Source organism: Podarcis melisellensis, assembly GCF_964234715.1.
Source record: "Podarcis melisellensis genome assembly, chromosome: 4".
NCBI classification, from domain to species: Eukaryota; Metazoa; Chordata; class Lepidosauria; order Squamata; family Lacertidae; genus Podarcis; species Podarcis melisellensis.
Window position 1 is genome coordinate 40882442 of NC_138531.1, and position 20936 is coordinate 40903377.

At 42.4% G+C, this 20936-nt stretch overlaps 1 protein-coding gene across 2 annotated transcripts in view; it reads right to left on the bottom strand.

Moving 5' to 3' along the window:
* Positions 1–20491, bottom strand: part of MAP3K15 (mitogen-activated protein kinase kinase kinase 15) — a 59654-nt gene extending 39163 nt beyond the window's left edge. Inside the window, exons 1-4 of one of the 2 annotated variants that reach the window (XM_081909157.1) lie at positions 19715–20491; positions 11210–11349; positions 9942–9965; positions 827–904 (exon numbers count right to left, since the gene is read on the bottom strand). In XM_081909157.1, coding sequence (XP_081765283.1) covers positions 827–904; positions 9942–9965; positions 11210–11349; positions 19715–20087 — 615 coding nt within the window. In that variant the 5' untranslated portion in view covers positions 20088–20491. The remainder of the gene's footprint in view (positions 1–826; positions 905–9941; positions 9966–11209; positions 11350–19714) is intronic. The other variant, XM_081909158.1, reaches the window with a different exon arrangement.
* Between the last annotated feature and the right edge of the window lie 445 nt (positions 20492–20936).

Here is a 20936-nt window from a genome sequence, read left to right on the forward strand (position 1 = left end):
GAAGTTATATTTTAGAATTGTACATGTTATTAGTATTTTCCATTTAAACAAGAACACACTGATAGCGTGAGAGGCACTGCAGTTACCACTGGGTAACCTGGGTGGTAGCTCTCCCCCATGTCATGTGGGGAAGATGGGACAATATCAAAATGGGGAGGAAGTTTGGCTCTAGCTTGGCCCTTGGCTTCTCACGCAGTGTGGGAAGGAGTCATGTAGCAGAGACTCTCATGCTAGGAGCTTAATGTAAGAAAGCAGAGAGGAGCCGAGATGTAAACTAAATAATACTGACTAAACAACAAACTATTTTGAAATCAAAGAGATAACCAAGGGGCCCTCCAGATGGGTGTTTGATTGCGGATATATTCTGCAACATGTCCTTGACATAATAACACTGCATCAGTGGAGGACTTATTCTGCTTTAGTTTGTTCTGGGATGGTTTCCCAATGCAACTACATTATTGCTATCCAGAGGAACTAAAGTGCAACCAAAGTGGGACAAAAATAAACCACAACATTGTGGTATAAAAAGTTATGGGATTTCACCATAAAACTACAGGATACGCACTGACTGGAAGTGAAGCTGTTTGACCACCCGAAACCTTTTGCAGGCACAAACAATATTGAAAGCAGGATTGTACGTGACCATACTGACAGATTCACAAGCATAGGAAGTCATGCATGTGCAATAGAAAGTACACCTGGAAGGGCCCTCAACGTCGTTTTGAAATATCAGGGCAATAATGCTTTCAAAAGCATAACAGAAGAAGCAGTATAGAGCACAGCCACACTTACAGAACATTCAGGGAAATAATAGAATGATACATACTTTGCCCATCATACCACCACTGTGGTATTCAGGAGGTAGTTGTACTTGAAGAAAAGCTTTGCGGTTGGCAACTGCAGCCTACTCCAAATTGTAATGGGACATTATGCAAAAATGGAGATCATAGGAGTATGCATATTTTAAAGAAAAGACACACAGAATAGAAAAAAATGTATTAAAAAGAGGGGAACAGCAAAATATGACACACATGCATCAAATACAGCATTTTTCTTTTAAGAGTTTATGCAACTTATAGTGGAACTGCAGAGATGTAGATCAATTTGCTACAAACCCACAGATGAAACCATACCGATGTTGTATCAGCCACTTTCAAAACAAGCCACTTTCAAACCATGGGTTTTGAAGCTTCTTTCATTAATTAACCAGAGATCATTTTAAATGACCATTCTCCCCCCCCCCCTTTTTCTTTTTTGGTATGACGTGACAACCCAAGATTCTGTGGGAATATAGCTAACTGCTGGAGAAGTCCTTCTTCTGCATGGCAGGAGGAAAACAGAGGGTACATATGAGAGCGAAAGGCTTCGCTCAGGCTCATTCAAGCATGTTCACATCACACTTAAAGCATGGTGCAAACAAGGCATCTGTTTAAACATGTGAGTTGCAGTACAGTAATCTGCACACGTCACAAACAATAGTCAGCAGACGCCATCTCTCATAAATTTACCAAATAATCCAGAATCTTCCTTAACACAGACATTTTTAAAAATTAAAACATAGCATTATACAAAGCCTAGGAAAGTAGAATTGCAGTATATAGGTGTAGTATATAGAAGGTTCTATATACGGGGCTTCTAAACAATACTGTTTCTATTAATTCCCATATGTGAAGTCTTGCATATTTCAGAGATCATGACACCTTAAACACATGTGTTTTACATGTTAGGATTTGTGGTCACATAACAAATGCAACTGTTGCTGCATGAACCTTCATGCTCCAAAGATTATTAGAGTCTTGAGTTTTACAAGGCCACATGCTTTCTCAAGAAGTGCCATGTTTTCCAAAACTTATAAAGAGGACTCCTGTCTCTAAAGCAGGGGTGGCAGATCTATGGCTATGCAGATGTTATTGGACTCCCATCAGTCCCAGCTGGAATGGCCATTGATGAACAATAATGGGAGTTTTGGTCCTGTAGTACCTGGGAGGTCACATGTTCCCCATCCCCACCCTAAATAATATTAGAAGGAGATTCATATAGTCACACATACTACCAAACCAAGTTGCTGCCTCTCATTAATACTTTTGAAAACAGTCAAAAGTATTTTGATTAGGCATCAAAAGGAAATTTGGATGTTGTTCTTCCTGCCATATTTTGCAGAAACTAGCACACATTTTTTACCACCCAATGAATGATCATACAGATAGCAGTGGAATTAAACTGAGTAACATAAGCACAATAATACTATCTCATAAACGTATTACATGTGGCACAATTATGACCTGAAGAAAAAAGCAAAAAATGTATTTGGTATACATTTATGTAAAGAGCCCCCTTCGGCAAGAAGGAAGCATCTTGAATCTGTACATTCTGTACAGCTTGTGATTTATCTGGCATGGATGAACGGGCAGTTCCTAAAAAGGCTTATTAACTGGACAAAGATGGTCAGTACTGTACAATTTATCATTTATGGTACCCATCTTATTATAATTACTAATGAAACAGCATAATGAATAATGCATAGGTTAGTATGTTTAAAGTGTAGCATAGGGGCCTCAGTCCTAAGAATGAAGTATTCTGAAATTTCTAAGTAATGTTTTTTTAACTGAGGCAAACATGCCATATCTTTCTTGGAAACCTACTTTTGCCTAGAGATAACTACGCTTCTCTTGATCCGTATGTACTCATCATCGCCACTGGGTGTGATATGAAAGCTAGAGGCGTGTTAGCAACCTTGTCTTATAAATAAAAACATTTAATATTTTATGCACCTTATCCAAAAAGTAAACATTGGCAATAAAAGCCAACTGAAATGTACAAGCTTCCAGCGTTTCTTAACTCTTCTAAAAGGAGTATCAGAGTGAGTGCCTTGAAACTGCATTATTATAAATCAACTCTATGCCTTTTATGCTATCTCATGTTAGTATAACCTCTACGCCAATAAACTGACCATGTACCTGAACTCTGTATTATATGTTATACAGTATTTGCTTCACAGATCATTGATTTGACTGTAGCTGTGCTGTTGGGTTAGCGGGACACTCAAAACATTCAGGGAAACAGACCTTAGAGAGAAGTATTTTCCATTTATGTTGTTACAAACAGACAACATAACAAAAACACCAACTTTCTATCCAGTTCAAATACAGAACTGACACAAAGTCAAAGAGTAATTTCCTCAGTTGCATATTAGTTTAGGAAAATTGCAACAACCTGTTGTCTCTTGGTTGGCGGTTTGTGTTTCTTGTTACATTTGCTCTAACAAAACATGGCAGGCTTTTATTTTATTTTTGGATTTAAAAGTTTTGGGCAACTTATCCATATCTACTCCTAATAAGCACTAGTGCAAGTTTCTCTTTTCATACGGTAGTCTGGCCAATCGATGCAAAAGGAAGTCATGAGAAGTTAGGAAGTATAATGTAACCTGCCATAAAAAAAATAGACATACATTTTACATATTTCTACAACAATGTTGACCCCTCAGAAATCAAAGAGCACAATCTGTTTCCAAAACCATGACTGCACCATGGTAACACTCTGAGAAAGAAGAAACCGTTCCACTAGGCTGAGTTATTTGCAATTTATTTCACAGATAAGTGCTTTGACAGGCTCTGCAGAGTTGTGTATACACCATCAGTGGTTGCAAATGGCAGTCAGAGTTCAACTCTCCAAGGAACTTTGGGCACATACAGGGGCATAAAAAATGGTGACCTTTAGTTACATGCAAGGCCAGTTCTGTTTTGGGAACCCAGCTCCCGGATGTTAGAACCAACTCATAATTCATGATTTAAGACTCTCAGAGGGGCAGTAAATTAGCAACACAAAATATTAATTGTTTGCTTTGTAAAGGATAACATCTCTTTTCATTTGTGTCTCATAATATTTTACTGCTAGAACAACAGAAATTGACAAATCCCAGGGTGTCGTGTGTGTTTTAAAAAACCTAAGTCTTCCCACTTGTGTAAGGCTTAAATTGGTGCCAGAGCCTTATTACTCAGAGCACCTACAAAACTACTCAACTAAGTTCAAAGGCCATGTCCCAACAGATGCATTCTACTGCTGACACAAATGTTCCCAGCTTCATTTTCAAATCATTTCCTCCTTCATTGAAAATATGAGTCCTGATTTAAACATTCTGGTGGGGGGTGGGACTGGTCAAATTGTTATCAGAGAGTAGATAAGAAGAAGAAAAACATTTCCCATCTTTCATTTTTTAAAGGAAGACTAAGAGCAAGCACCCCACCCAACAATTGGGGGATACCTAGTAGCTTAAAATCATGCTCAACTGGACTAAAAAATAATAATTCACAGAAATCTCCTGTACAGTCGCATTTTGGTTGTCAAACGCCCTGGAACTCGTACATTTTGGCTCCTGAACACCGCAAACCCGGAAATGATTGTTCTGGTTTGTAAATGTTCTTTTGGAACCCAAACATTTGATAGTGCTTCCGTGGCTTCTGATTGGCTGCAGGAGCTTCCTGCAGCCTATCAGAAGCTGTGATTTGGTTTTCGAACAGACTTCTGGAATGGATTCCGTTCGACTTCCAAGGTACGACTATATTAGGTTTAGAATGGTCCTGAATCCAACTCCTGCCTTGCCCGTTGGGGTAAGGCATAGTTCTGTGTTGACTTTCTAACACAAAGTTAAGTCATAAGCTCACTCAACTCAATGCAATGCAAAGGTTGCACATGCTTGTAAGTTTCACACATTTGGGCAATTCTATGAATTTGCATTGTTGTTGCTGTTTATTAAAATTCTATACTGTACCACCCTTCATCCAAGCATTACAGGGTGGGTTGCAATTCAAAACCACAAAAATATATATACTGTTCCATGCCCCCCTGACCTTTGAGTGCTGCCAGATTCCAGGGGTCCATGCACTTACCCAGGGTTCATGTTTCCTTTGGAAATGAGGCACAGTGGAGACTGTGGTGTCTTTATGGTGTTTGGTTTATTTACACATATATACAACCTGAGCCTGTGATGGAGTGGTTCAAAGCAATACACTTCAAAAGGGTCCTGTTTCTCCCAAGGCCACCACCTAGGATTCAAACTTTCAGCCCACATTGTGCTCTGATCCCATCTCTCCAGCTCTCTCTGCTTGCACACGGACACCTCTTTTTCTCTGGCTCAAATCAGGTGAAACTATAATCTTAAACCTTCTACTACCACTGGCCTTTATCTCTGCAAACTAACACAGAGCATAGTTGCTGGGGGGGGGGGGGCTCCACACATTTGCTGGCTGACAGAGTGTGTTTGCTCTGCTGATAGCCCATCTCCCTGTCTTTGTTCCCTGCTAATGGTTTATCTTTAGCAGCACATTACCAAGCTGGCTCCTGGCTTGCATTTTAATTTGCTAAACCCAGTGTCTGCCACCCAGGGATTAGAAGGGGAGCCCAGGAAGCCCACAAACCCATAATATTACAAAACTACATACTATAATAACAAACAATAACCACCCCACCCCAAAAAAAACTTTTAAGCCATAGATTTTTAATTAGCCAAAGGCCTGGGAGAAGATGAAAGTTTTTGCCTGATGCTGAAATATATGTAATGCAGGTGCCAGGCGAGCCTCCTTTAGGAGGGCATTCCACAAGTGGGGAGCCGCTGCAGAAAAGGCCCGTTCTTGTGTTGCCATCCTACAGACTTCTCACAAGACTGAGGCTCTGATAGTGGGTTGTTCCTTTGACCAGATGGATTGCCTTTATCTCTGCAAACTAACACATAAAGAAGGGCCTCAAAAGATTATTGCAGGGTCCGGGTCATCTGGGTGGGCATTGAGGTATTGTGGTCCTCAGCTGTTTAAGGCTTTATAGGTCAAAACCAGCACTTTGAATTAAGCCCAAAAACCAACTTGCAGTCAGTACAATCAGGTCAGATTGGCATGATAGGCTCAAGCTGTCTTATCCCAGTGAGTGACCCAGCAGCTGAATTCTTCACCAGCTAAAGTTTCCAAGCCATCTTCAGAAGCAGCCCAACAAATGACATAATGCAGTAATCTAACCTAGACAAGAGTAGTTAAGACTATCCCTGTCCAGATAAGGGCAAACCAGGGCCACCAGCCAAAGCTGATGGAACGCATTCCGTGCTATGGAGGCCACCTGAGCCTCAAGAGACAGCAATGGATCCAGAAGTACCTGCATTCCAGCTCCTTCAGAGGGAGCATTACCCCACCAAGAGCAAGCAACCTCCCATCCATCTGGTCAAAGGAACAACCCATTGGCTCTCATCAAGTCCATTGAGACAAGACAATGGTCCAGCCCATTCACACTGAAGGTTCCATGGGCCCAAAGAGCACTCCCCAAGCACCACCTTCTGGAAACAAACATCCAAGTAGTACCTCGCAGAAACCTGATACATGCTGAGTTCTACCTGCATAACTGGAAATTACACGACTGCTTCCATTCATGGTACGTGAGTAAACAGGCTAAAGGTGGCTTTCTGACTTGCCCAGATAAAAATCACAAAGCAAGTGTTTTGACCACATCAATTGTCAGTGTTAAGTATGGAGGCCATTGGGCAAAGTCGCTTGATATTTGTTTCACACGAAAGAGGGGGAAACGATTTAAATCGAACTCCTTCTCCTGCCTGGCCAGTCTTCAGCACACATGCAGAATCACGTAGAGTACTGACTGAGACTGTGTGCACACCATACATTTGAAGTACATTGGCACAGAGACCCCCCAAAATACAAGAACTGCAGTTTGCTCACTGTAGCTCCGTGATGGGTAAACTACAGTTCTCAGAATTCATAGTACAGCCACAGACTGAAAGTTTTGTATGTGCTTCCTTACACCCCTCTAAGCCAACAATTTCTTTCTAGTATTCCAGCCCATAAAACCCTCAAGCCTGGAGTGACTTGCAGGCTGGCAACACTGTGTGAAAAATGGCTTCTAGAAAAGAGCGAACAAACATGCACAGACGTCTCACTATATCAAATTGACAGTGTGATATGATCACATGCAAATAGGACGAAGGGCAAGGATGCTCCATTGAGCCTTATGCCAATCTGTCCCTTTATAGGGACCAGTTATGTCTATAATGTTCTTCTATTTTATCCTACCCTTCTTACTAGCCTTCTTACTAGGACAATATACAGTGGTACCTCAGGTTAAGTACTTAATTCGTTCTGTACTTAACCTGAAACTGTTCTTAACCTGAAGCACCACTTTAGCTAATGGGGCCTCCTGCTGCTGCCGCGCCGCCGGTTCTCATCCTGAAGAAAAGTTCTTAACCTGAAGCACTATTTCTGGGTTAGCAGAGTCTGTAACCTGAAGCATATGTACCGGTAACCTGAGGTACCACTGTACTTCAACTTTATTCTCACAATAACCCTGTGAGATAGCTCAGACTGTCAACCCCAGTCAACTGATATACGTAACAGGGGTGCAGTTACTTTGTCTCTGTGATAGGTGTGGGTTTTTGGGGGGGGGCTCACCATTATTACTCCTGCCCATTTGCTTGCTCCCCACTCTAGTTCCAATCCACACTACCTCCCACCTCCCAGACAGAAAGGACGAAGCAACGTTCTCCTTCTCTCACTGTATGCTTGTTTGAAGCAGGCAAGTGAAGCAGCAGAAACACTGAGGAGAATCAGCTGGCCCTGGAGGTTACTGGGAATGACAGTGGGTCTTCTTATTTAAGCATAAGCCTTGGTAAGTGCCCAGTGATGCCAGCCTCTGTCACTGGCCCTGTTAGAGCAGGAAGTGAGAAACCTGAGCCTCATTAGCGACTTCAAATAATATGTGCCCAGGCAACACTCATGGTTCCCTGAACCTGAACCAACCATCTGTTAACCCACATAACTCTTGAGCAACAGTATGCTGCAAAACTGAAGAGGAGTGAACAAATAAAAGCCAACAGTTACATACAAAATATATGCAACTCAAACAAGACACAAACACAAAGGCAGAAATATTTGGCTAGAATTAGAAGAAAATTCCATCATGATTCTACAACAGAGCAGAATGTGATACTTCTAATAATGTGATACTTCTAATAATTAGAAATTTAATTGTGGGAGCAGAATGCTTCATTCAAAACAGAGATGTGTTTCGAAGAAATGATTTTGAAATATTATAACTAGGTGTGATTGTAGGAACCAAAATGACTCCCCCCTCCCTCCTCTACACACATATATTGTGGGTGATGTGACTCATGGCTCAACTCATCATATAAAGACCTACAAGCTCAACATGTAACAATAACATTTTATATGTATTAGTTTGTATACCATCAGTCCCCTTCAACTGCCTCCAGTATGTTAACCACTGTGATATATTTGTTGAATATAATTATATGCACTCTCCACAAAATGTACAGCCTCTATGTTATGAGTACTTGGTGGCCGAGAAATTTACCAAAAGAATATGAGAAAGTAAGTAGCATTTTAATATTAACAAAGGGGTCTGCCTGTTGACAGATTTTTAAAAGGTTGCTCTGTTTCACTATCACACATGACTCATTTTCCTTACTCTGCCTTTATGATATTTACAGGCTCTGTTTATTTTTATAACCCAATCAATCTTCAAAAGTCAAAAAGGTAACATAATTTAAAGAGCAAAGGGGAAATATAATTTACATTATTCCTTTGCTGTTTGTTGTAGGTGATGAGTCATCACCTCCATCAAATTTTCAGTATTAAGCTTAAAGCTGTTGCAGTCAAATGCTATGCAATGGTCTACATTTACAAAACACACAAATAGCTAACCAACATGCATTTGCATTTGTTTTGGGGTTCCATGGGGGAAAGAATCATATTTCCATGGTGTATCTAGTCTGAATCTGAAGCCTCGAAGGCATGGCTGTTCCACAGTATATATCTAATCTGGATCTGAAGCCCTGAAGGCAGTTTGGGTGAGCACTAAGTTCATGAAGGGGTCAGGCCCATAATTGAGTTTCAGGAGCTCAGCAAGGAACACTGCAGAAAGAAAGGCAAGATTTTGAAGCCACCGAATTCTTTTCCAGTTCTGATTAAAACTCAAGCAGAGGAGACTTCCCAATTGTAACCTTCAACTCATGCTCCCAGCCTCAAAACAGCTGCAAAAAGCAGGGGACATTAACCAGCGGTTTAGGGCTAAACATCTGAAATATATCAGGGTTTCCAAAATAAAGTACCAATATGGGTGTCTGATAAAACATGGTAAGTTTGAAGAACACAGTTAGCTCAGAGCAGCTTGCCCCATCCTAGCGCCCTACAGAAACTGGATTAGTACTCCTAGCATCTCTGAGCATCATCCATGCAAGCTGCAGGTGATGGCAGATGTACTACAAAACATATTCTTGGAGAATAATAATCACACCCACAGATTATCTGGACTACTTAACATTCTCTCTCATTTCTTACAACTGATTTTCCACTAGATTTTCAGGCACTTTAAATCATGAAAAAAAATGAAAACCACTTTCTGAAATGCAACTAACTCGACAACGTATTCTCAATGAGCTGTATCCAAGAATGCAGTTGTGCTGGCAGAATGGACTTCCCTGAATGCAATGGAACTTCTTTTTTCTCTCCAGAGCACTCTCTGGGCAACTGTCCAGAGCATATTTGGGGTGGGAAGGGGTGTGTGGAGAGGAAATTGAAGTCTTGTTGTGGCAGCAGACCCTCAATGGGACAGCATTAGGTATAACCTGATGAGAAGAAATTAATCTTCGTTTCATTAAATAGACTTCCATTCCTATGGCAAAGTAGGCTTGTTTAAACCACTGACCTAAAAAGCAGCAGGTATAAGTAAACTGTGTGCAGAATAGAAGCCATGATTTGTAGGAGCAACTGCATACTTGGCGCGCACACACACACACACACACACACATATACATACACACACATATCTCTCTCTTGAAGTTATGCAGCTCCTCCACACAGATTTCCTTTAAAATAAACACTTCTGTGGTACTCCCAAAGTAAGTTTTAAAACACAGGATCTTAAATACTTACTGTGTTTTTCTGAGACACCATGTCCTGGAAAAGAATGGGAAAAATGCAACTTTATAAAGTGTAAAATATAAATGTTTGCACCATGTTTGCAAAACTCATACCTTGAAATTTTATTTTTGGAGGTTGAAATGCTTTGGGGAAAGGAAGAATAAGGCTGGGCTGTGTTTTAGAAACACAATTTGGGACTATGACTCTATTGCATAAGCAGATTTTTTTACAAAAAAAAAATCTTCTAATATATCTGTAACTTGGGCATCTTGCATCCACTTTCTCTGGTATTTTGGAATGCTTCTGTTCAATACCTAGTTCATTTCCTACTGAGAAAACAAACCATCCTGACTTTGTCAGGAATAAAAAATAGTAAACTATTCAGACAGAAATGAAATAAAAGTAATATTTAGACAGACAGACATTCAACAAATTAAACTTTCCCAGTCACACGCTCTTTATATCACTAATGAATTTCTGCCCAATACATAATTGTTTTAAGTGACACAGTGCACCTATGTGCATTGTAAAATAACTAGCGTAGAGTGTAGTAGTAGTAGCTGACCATGCAGAATTTAACAGGTATAGCTTATCCAATCACTTGATGAAGGCAAGCACAATGATCCTATTCTGGGTTAGTAATCAAATCAACATTGGTCTATTTCCATGGAAAGTGTGAGACATTTTCCCTTCCAAAAACATGGAAATACTAGGGTCAAAAATTCTTCCACAGAAGAGAAGAATTAAGGCTCTTTAAAATTCACTTGTAAACCCAAAAGTATGATAAATCTAAGCTAAGGCTCCCACCTTAAGCACTATGTAAGCAGTAAGTATGTTCCAAATGACAGAGCACAATCATTTTGTAATAAGTTGCAGCTCAAAGCTGTAAGCATCCATACTTTCCCTTGTTGTTTTAGTTCTAGTGATTGGCTGTTTGGGTATAACATTAAATCTGAAGGTACCATAGGAGCACCTCTCTGATTTTCCTATATGTTTTTGAGCTAGAGTGAACAGTACTACTTCCAAGCCATACGAAAGAACTTATTTCCATGGGTCTTATGTGATAATTAATTCATAAGAAACTTAAGTCTTCTAACCTGAACATTCTTTTTATCCAAGACTTTAGTTTATAAATGAACACATTTATAACTTTATTGTGATGCTTGGTAATAGTTCTGTTGAATTAAATAGGGCTTTTCAGTCAAATCGTTTATTCATACCATGACAGGAACAAACGTATCTTCAACATAATTAGGGATTTACAATAAATGGCACTGTACCTTCAGTGATTGAGAAGTATCAGCATCAGTGTCATGATAGAGTATAACATTATTGGCCATATCAAAACTTTCACGAACTCCAAGGTGGTAGAATAGGGATGGTTGTCTGGAGACATCACTCATATCCACTACCGCAACATCTGTAATAAGAAAATTTTATAAGACTAGAAGAGGAGGTGGAGGAATAAACTAACATGCCTATCTCCTAAACCAGCTCATCTTTCCTTATAAACGATGTTGGAAATGCTAGATTTTTCCTTTCAAAATTGCATTCTTTCCCTAACTGATCCACCTCATAACTTACAAGCAGAAGTTGTAGGGTGGTATCCAATGTTAGTTCTACCCACACTAGACCCACTGAAATTAATGGACATGACTATTTTAAGTGCATTGTTTTCATGAGTCTACGCATAGATCACAATATTTTGAGGGCACCACTTGCCCTAGTCTGTTAGGGATCACTTTGCCAGCATCATAACACTATAATGTCACATAGCCAATTCCTCCAAATTGGCAAAGACTTATACTTACATCTCATCACATTTCATCAGAGCCACACAACAAAAGTAAAAATTGCCAAAGGAAACTGAAATGATTGTCAGTGTGGTGTCTTATTTATTTATATTGGGGGGATGGGACAGCTGTAAAAAAATTAGCCTACATGGGGTTTGTGCCTGTGTACGTTCTGGAGACTGAATACCATGAAAGCAGATCACTTTCCTGATGAGAGCATTTACACAATGTGTTCATCGATTAGGCCACTGTACAATGCAGAACAGCTGATGACCCACACATAGTTTATTGAAACAGGGTTTATTTTTCACCTTGCAATTCCTTATGAAACAAATACCATCCCTCTAGCCAAACAGTTGGTTCATATGAAGTGCTATGGGAAGACCATTTACCTACATGGATCTCTAATAAATGGGAGGGACTGCAATCCCATAATAGAGTCCATGCATTGCATGCCAACGTTCCCAGAATAACTGAATCTCAAATGAGAAGATGAAGAAGCAGGTCTGGCTAAGCAGGGCTAAGAACCTGGATAGCTGGTGACAATTGGGACAACCCTGGGCTGGGTGGACCTATGATTTGAATCTGTATCACATGGCTTCATATGTTCTATCATGAATATTATAACCGAGAGTGTTCATATATGATCTTATTAACTAGTTACAGCCACTATTTAGAAATCAAAATTTAACAATGGGCATAGCATCATGGATATTGTGATCTGGAAATGTTATCTGTGTCATAAACTCACCCAGTAACCTAATTAATATAAGCCAGAATAGTGTTTCCAACTGTGGCCAGCCACGTACCTTCAGGCAGTCCGTAAGTGCTTGACTCATTCAAGAGTGCCTGTAGTTGGTCAATCATGAGCCACATAAGAACCTTGCCCAGGAAGGTGACATTTGCAACGGGACTATATTCAGATCTTCTGAGTCTAAGGAAGGTCTCTTAAGAACTGATTTCCCTGATGCCTCTTTCAGGCAACCTGGCACCACTTGCTCTCAGAAAGGTAGTCATCTTCTCCTTGGCCCAGCTGGCAGTCTCCTGGGCAAGAACACAAGTAGCAACCTGCTACTGTCTAGCACCTTGTCCATATACTTGAGCCTTATCAACTGAATCTCATCCATTAACACATGACCAGACAACACTATGGAAGCCTCCAGAAACCGACCTGCTATAGTAGCAGTGTCTAGAACCTTATAGATGCAAGTTGTTTATATCCTTGCAAATAAAGTCGCAACAAGCTATAAGAAGGTACCAGTGTGCAAAATACCTCCTACAAAGCTCCACTGGATGAGACACCATGCACACAACGATAGTAGAGAAGCAATGCTTTTCTGAGGGAAAGAAGCGGTGGAGGTGAGGAGTTATTTCTGCCAATTTGCCCCTGGTCACCATCTGCTCTACAGGCTTGGGGGATCCTGGGAGGTGGTCAAGTGACTGTAGGATGAAAGGAGGAATCAGAAGAAATCACCTCCTGCACAATTTTCATTCCTGGAAGCTTCTGCTGGATCAAAGAACCTTCTATCATCAGAGCAAAACAAGTGTGTGCAATCTATTACCTTAACACCAGTTGTTGTTTTAAGAAGGTTTCTCTGCAAAATATTATAATAAAAACCCAAGTTGTTCCCACAATACATTTCGTTTAAACAAATTATAACTTGGCTCGCGGTGTGAACCAAGCTTACATATGATTCTGCAAAGGCATATACTGTAAAGTGAATTGAGCCTGCATGAAGTAACAGGCATAATCAAACAGTGCTTTTCCTAAATATATCCCAAGACTATGGTGTAGAGTTACAATTGTACCCAAACACGCCATCTATCATCATTCTCCTGGAACACTCATCACTTGCTAAAAATAGCAAAGCTGCTTATTTTCTACATTCAGGTATCAAATGAATTGCATCTGCTCCTCAGACAATTTGTTTCAATTACTACATAATGGCAGCATATTTTAAAATCAGTCTTACTATTTACTCCAAACAATTGAAGTTAATTTCAGTGGGATGAAGAGTGAACCTGAACTGATCAAGTGGCAGATCTTCTTATTTTAGTATTTTGACCTACTCAGGTCAAATGTGCTACAGCAAAAATATTTGTTTGGCAATAGACGTATAAACATTGTCAAATCAAATCAAGTACCTTCCTTTTCATTTTTTGAAGCTGTTGATAAATAAAAATTCCGACAGCCTCTTCCCGATCCCTACAAAACAAAAGATCAAGCAGCCACCATAATATGGCTTCTACCAGCACTTAATTCTTAAATTGGCCTTTGGCCTTGGGATAATGTCCCACACTGCCCAAGGTGTCTTGGGCCAATAAGCTATGCCTTTTCCCCCAAACTGATAAAAAGATGTTGTAGCAAAGTAGGAAAGAGACTGAACTATGAATCGCATGGTCCCTGGTTTGAATAACAAGCATAATATTATGCATTAAAAAAAATATGCTTAATCAAACATGCAGTACTGTATGTATCAACTTGCATAACAGCATTACCCCAATATAATATATCAATTCTATTGCAACTTAATCAACTATTTACCCAAGCTTTACATAGCAACCTTGCTACTGCAAATATTCTTTGATCTATAATTCCTATTAATCATCCTAAACTTAATATGGCTCTATACATTATTTTTCTACGAAGGCCAACCCCCACCACCCCCAGGAAAGCATGAGATAAGAAAGTAATATCTTTATTCCTGGATATGTTGTAACTACACAATGTAATCAGTTACAACCAAAAGCTTATCCACACTGTCAAGATGAAAAGGTAACATGCCAATTTACAATCTTACCTTTAGACAGCTACCTTATATTGCATTGAAACCCAAAATAAAATTTGCCTGAAGGAGCTTTCTCTTTCAATAATAAAAACAGCTACACCAAAACATTGGCTCTATACAGGATGTCTTGTCAACAAAAACATATAATGTATCTCAAACTACTTCTATGCTTTTCTAAGGGATAGAACAGGCTTCCTCAACCTCGGCCCTCCAGATGTTTTGGCCAACAACTCCCATGATCCCTAGCTAGCAGGACCAGTGGTCAGGGATGATGGGAATTGTAGTCTCAAAACATCTGGAGGGCCGAGGTTGAGGAAGCCTGGGATAGAATGAAACAACAGCTTTCCTCTCATCACACAAGAACATTATGTGGTCTATCAGATAAAGCATTCATTAGAACAAGGTTGCGGAAACCTGTGTCAATACCCCTATGTCATTTCACAATCTTCACTGTTACCCCTGCAACTCAAGCCTTCCTTATCTCAACTTCTACCATATGTAATTCTACATAATGGGTAAGGAGTAGCCAAGGCTCCACTGATGGAATCTGTCACCATACCTGTTATCTGTAAAGACCCATAAATTAATATGGCCAACGAAAAACTTTTAAATAAAGTGCTAGTAACACAATGAAAAACTTTTAAATAAAGTGCTAGTAACACAATGCTCGAATATTCCCATGTACGAACCAGCACTTAATTAAAAGTTATGAGGAAGCAAAAGATAAGTTCATAGAAATTTGGATTTTTATAGCAATTTCCCACGACTGTGATTTAAATTGCTTTAAAGCAGGGGTAGGGAAGCTGTGCTTTAAATGCTCTGCAAAACAAAGCATGCATATGTAAGCAGGGTTTTAACCACTGGAACTATAACTATTGCAGGCTAGGCAATAGTATGTAAAAGCTAAATGAATAAATCATTTGCCTCTTACCCCTGTACTTGGATGCTAATGCAAATGTTATTTTAACCACAAAAAAGTATGTCCCTTCTATCTCTTTCAATCAGTGTCACCTTATTAAAAACAAAACAAAACAAAACCTTAAGCCATTGACTGTTATTTCACTTTATATACTTTTTAAATATAGGAAAGTTAAGATGACCTGGAACTTGAGAACAATTAAACTCTCTGTAATGCTTTTTTTGGCTTAATTTCTTTCATAGCTAAAATGTCAGGGTCAAAGTGTTTTTTTGGGCTTTTTGCAAGTGTGTAAAATAATAAAGAGATGCATCTTTCCACAGAACAAACTGAGCAAGGTATTGACTTTCTTTCCACCTGCAGATTTGATGAATGTTCTGAAACAACTGTAGTAATTAAATTTGCATGGTGCTTTGCCAACTTCATTTCCCCCCTTTTCCTTTGAGGTTTCTAAACAAATAGGCAGCACAAGCTTACACATGTTTACTCAAGAGCAAATCCTATTGTATCCAATGGAACTTACTTCCAGGTAAAAGTCCACAGGTCTGCAGCATTAGTTACCATATTTTTCCGTCTATAAGAAGCATCCATGTATAAGATGCCCCCTAATTTTTTACATTTTTTAATGGGAGAAAAACTAGTCTTATACACGGAAAAATACAGTACATAACAGTAAATGAAATGCAGTTTCTTATGTGAAGCCCCATTAACAGGGCTGATTTTTCAGTTACATGTGTAGGCTTTAATAAAAGCTTATAGAAAGAGGCAAGTATAATAATTTGGAGTCCAATGTAAATATGAAAAAAAATTCTGATTATCATATTCTAAACCAATTCATTTCCCAGAAAATACTTTTCAACTGAACTAAGGTATGCTTTAAATAAATTATTCTGTATCATCCAGTCATGCAGATACTTAGAAACTCCTTTTAGATAACAGTATTAAACAGAGCAGAAAGTTGGCCCATAATACACATTTGTGCTTAACAACAGAACCTGGTGTTGGTTTGCATTTTGATTAAAACCCAAGAGAAAGTCTCTGTGATTAAGGAACAGAATGCATTTCACCTTTATTGTTAAAGAATAACATCACTATGCTGATCAAATGCAAAGAACAAATGAGTTAGTAGGATAACAGGATCAGCCCTATTGAGAGTGGCATAGGTAAAGGACTATGGAGCAGAGAAAATAGGGAGGGGGGGCTCTCCTTTCTCAGTCCTAAACTGAAGATACTCACACCATCACTGCTAATACAATAGCAAGGGCCACGGGTGGTCTGAACCACTGAGACTCTTGGGCTTGCCAGTGGTGGTGAGCTCCCGTCGCTTTGTCCCAGCTTTTCCCAGCCTAGCAGTTTGAAAGCACACCAGTGCAAGTAGATAAATAGGTACAGCTGCAGTGGAAAGGTAAGCAGCGTTTCCGTGTGCTCTGGTTTCCATCACGTGTCCCATTGCGCCAGAGGCAGTTCAGTCATGCCCCGGAAAGCTGTTTGTGGACAAACACTGGCTCTCTTGACCTGAAGCAGATGAGCACCACACCCCATAGTAGCCTTTCAGTGGACTTAACAGTCCAGGAGTCCTTTACCTTATTATAGTAGCATGGAGCTGGCAGCAGAGTAACAGGAAAGTTTCTCTTCTCTCCTTTCCCCCCAGTCCTTCATCCAAATGCTTACTAGAAATAGCTGTTCTTTCAGGTCTTTATCTGCCTAGTTATAAAGCCTTCTAGTTCAGTATGCTAACAGACAGAGCACAACCTCTCGCCTTATCCCAGAATGAAAAGATAATAAATAAAGAAAACAAGGTCCTTAGAAGAGAGGTAAGCGAAGCCACGTAATGGTTTATTACAAGGTGGCAGGATCTGGCTCATAGTAACAAATGATTCTACAGAATATTTAGGAATAATCTTTATACCGCCTTTACAAATGCATAATTCTTCTTACAAGATTCCAAGAACAAACTCTCATTCTCCCTGTCCAAAGCATCCCTTCTTTAAACACACTCATGGAAGAGAGAGCTCTCAATGGCATTTATCCATAAAAGCAAAATGAAATCTCCATGCTTAGGCAGTATGTGTACCTTTAAACACAAGATGCTGGGGACAAACAACAGAGACGACTATGGCCTTCATGGGCTGCTTGCGAGCTTCCAGGGCTATCTGGCTGATCCTGGTCTCTACAGGCATTACTGGAGAAAGAATGCTAGATTTGTGGATGGTCACTAGTTCAGTCACTCCTATGTGTTCTTGCTTTGCAAGAGAGCCTCTTTTGATTCATTAAGGACAATGTAAGTTTTGCAAGAAGCCAAACTGAGGTCCCATTAAGGTGCACTACAAAGGAAAGCAATGGTGGTCAACCGGTGGCTGTTTGGATGTTGTTGGACCTCATTCCCCATCAGCCCCAGTCAACAGGGCCATTGGTCAGGGATTATCAAAGCCACAGTCTGAAGGGCCACAGGTTTCTCATCCCTGAAGTTGTGAAAAACCATGTTTAAGACAGAAATCTTACATATATTACCTGGCTATGAAAGTCCATTGAACACAATGGGATTTACCAGACACAGATCTAGAGTTTGGGGGGGGGCCCTGGGCAGGCTGCACTTTGTGGGTGCCCCATGCCAATCCCCCCAACACACATTTCCAGTTGGGTCCCCCAGCTGTAGCCATATGAGCATCTTCTGTGAGCAATGGGGGGGGGGCAAGCACATAAGTAGAGGCTGGCAGCTGCACTACCACCTAGGAGGACTAGTGGTGGTGCATGCTGGGGTGGGGGCAAGCAAGGTGCCCCCCTTGGCCGACCCTACTGAGGAACATGGGCCCCTACAATTGCCCCTGTGCTACACATTTTGAAATATGATGGCTGATTATCCTGGTTTCCATTAAACTTTGTTTATGTTGCTTCTTCAGCTGCACAAAGCTCTTTGCAGGGCTTCTTCCGTGATGTATATCCTCACAACCCTGCTTAGCCACTACCATTCTATTTGCACAAACTGAGACTGAAATATCTATTGCTCAAGGACAGCAAATGAGAATCTCCCTGTCACTTCCTTCCTATTCTGTACTACTTCCCTGCTAGTTTCAGGACTTGGCTGTGTAACTTGTTTGCAATATGCACTGTCTTGGAAGATGTGAAGGAATACCAGGCTTATTTCCTCCATGCATGTACATAACGCATTTCCCCCACAACATGAGGTTACACTTGAAAGTAAACCCCGACAACCTTCTTCACTGCTGCTAAACTGCGCGGGGGAAGGGGGAGGGTGTTATTTGGAACAGTGAGGAGATACTTAGATTCCCTCCCCACCCGTTTACCGCAACGGTGCACTTTATCTTGCACCTAGACGGTTTACGAGGAGAAAGCAGCGCGTTAAGCATGCATGCCAACCTCCTCTTCATTGCAAACAGCCTTTTTGACAGCAGGAGGCTTCACAGCTGGAAATATATTTAAATAGAAGCTTTTAAAATATTTGCATACACACACAACCTGATACTGGAACATGGGGTCGTCAGTGCCCACAGGTGCCAACTCCTAGGGGCCGAGTTCACTTCGCCCCTCCTCCAAATATAAAATATTTGAAAGGACCCCCCCCCCAAAAAAAAGTTGATGAGCATTGCCATTCAAAAAGTGTGCGTGCACCGTGTCACGTGATTGATTATGCAGAGCAGGGACCACCTGACCCGCACCCCCAATATTTTTTTCAAGTTGGCACCCCTGCCTGTGGCAGCACGCAAAGGAAGACCGGGCTCCTGCGCTTTCGACACTAGCCGTGCAGCATCGGGAGTAGCGGGTCCTCTTGCAAAGTTGAGGAAAGCGGCGCCTGCAGGAATCAACCGCTCCCGCCTTTCGGCACAACTTCTAAAAGCCCAAGAGCTCTCTCCTCATTCATTGCACAGAGGTCCTTAGAAATCCCACCCGTATTGCCGGAGGAGGGGGGAAGCTGTGATCTCTTGGCGCTGAGACAACCTTCCTGGGATAAAGGGCCAAAGGGCGCAACCAGATCAGAGGGCGCGTCCGCACCTCGGGGGAAGGGCTTTTGTTTTTAACCAGCGATTCCAGTCTTCAAAGATCTGCCTCGCGTGCCCTCGGGGCAGCAGGGCAGGTGTTTGGCTTGGGCGCCCCTCGCCCTGCCAAGGAAACAGCTTCTCCTCAGCTGCTGAGGGAAAACACGCCTCCCCCCAGCCTCACGGGGAACCGGCTAGTGGCGCCTTGGGGGGCGCCTGTTGCTGAGGGAGCCTGGCGCCTCGCTTTCGCCTCCTCCGGCCGCCTGTCTCTCCGCCAGCTGCCCTCACTCACCCGCGTCGTAGAAGGCGTCCAGCACGGCCGTCTCGCCGAAGTCCAGCTCGCCAAAGTTGACGGTGCTGAGCTGCGCTCCCTCGGCCTCGCAAGCTCGCGCCAGGCACTGCAGCGCGCCGGCCTCGGGGCTCCGCGCCCCCGAGCCGCCCTTGGGGCCGTCGTTCAGCACGTACACCGCCCGCAGCGAGCGCTGCCGAAGCACCGGCCCGTTGCCCTCCGGCACCACCTCGGAGCCCGGCGGCAGCGCCTCGGCACCGCCGGGCAGTTCCGACGAGTCCCCCCCGCTCCCTCCGGCTGCAGGCGGCGGCTGGGGCTGTTGCTCCGCGGGCGCTGCAGCTGGGACGGTGCCGCCGCCGCCCGCCGGGTTCTCCATGGGGCGAAAGCGGGTGGCTGCGCCCGGAGAAGTCGGCGAAGGGGGCCCCCGCCCTTAGGGCGCGAAGGAGGGAGGCAGGCTCATCCCGCTGGGCCAAAACAAACTTCGCCGCCGCCGCGCCGGAGGTGGGGGAAGAGAGATGAAAAGGCCGGCGACTCCTTTCTCCCGTCAGCGCGGCTCGCCTCGAGGGCAGGAAAGCTGCCCGGAAAGCTCCCCGCAGGGTTGCTGGCAGCGCCTGGCGCGCGGGCCGGTGCTCGCCCTGTCACTTGGCTCCTAAAAGTGCCGCTTGCCCGTCAGGGGGCGCTCTTGGGCGCGCCGCAGCCAATAGCGCAGTCCCCACTGATACCGCCAGCGGCGGCGACGCCCACCCGCGCCCCCGGGGAAAAGCCCAGCTTGTGTCTGTCGGCGCTCTTGAGCGGCATTTATAGGAGCGCGGCAAATCTTCGAGGTGCCTAAAGGGGCGTGGCTGCTCCTGGGCGGAGCCTTCAAGGCCCCGCCCTCTTCTTTTTCTTAGGAGGTCTGGCCAGGGGGTCTCTGTGGACTCGAGGCTCCTAAGGCCTTGAAGACCTTTTAACTGTCATGCTGAAGTTTGGGCTGCTTTATTATTATTATTTTTTTAAAAAAATTATACATGTTTTAAGGGGGAAAGGCAATGTCTGGTTTTCTTAGACTGCTGGGATTACCCAACACGGTGATTTCCTAACACAGGAAAATTGCAGTTGGCTTCTGTTACATGCAGAAACTGCAGGAGGACATAAGGGGAGCTTGATAAAGGTAAAGGTACCCCTGACCATACCGGGACGCGGGTGGCGCTGTGGGTTAAACCACAGAGCCTAGGACTTGCCAATC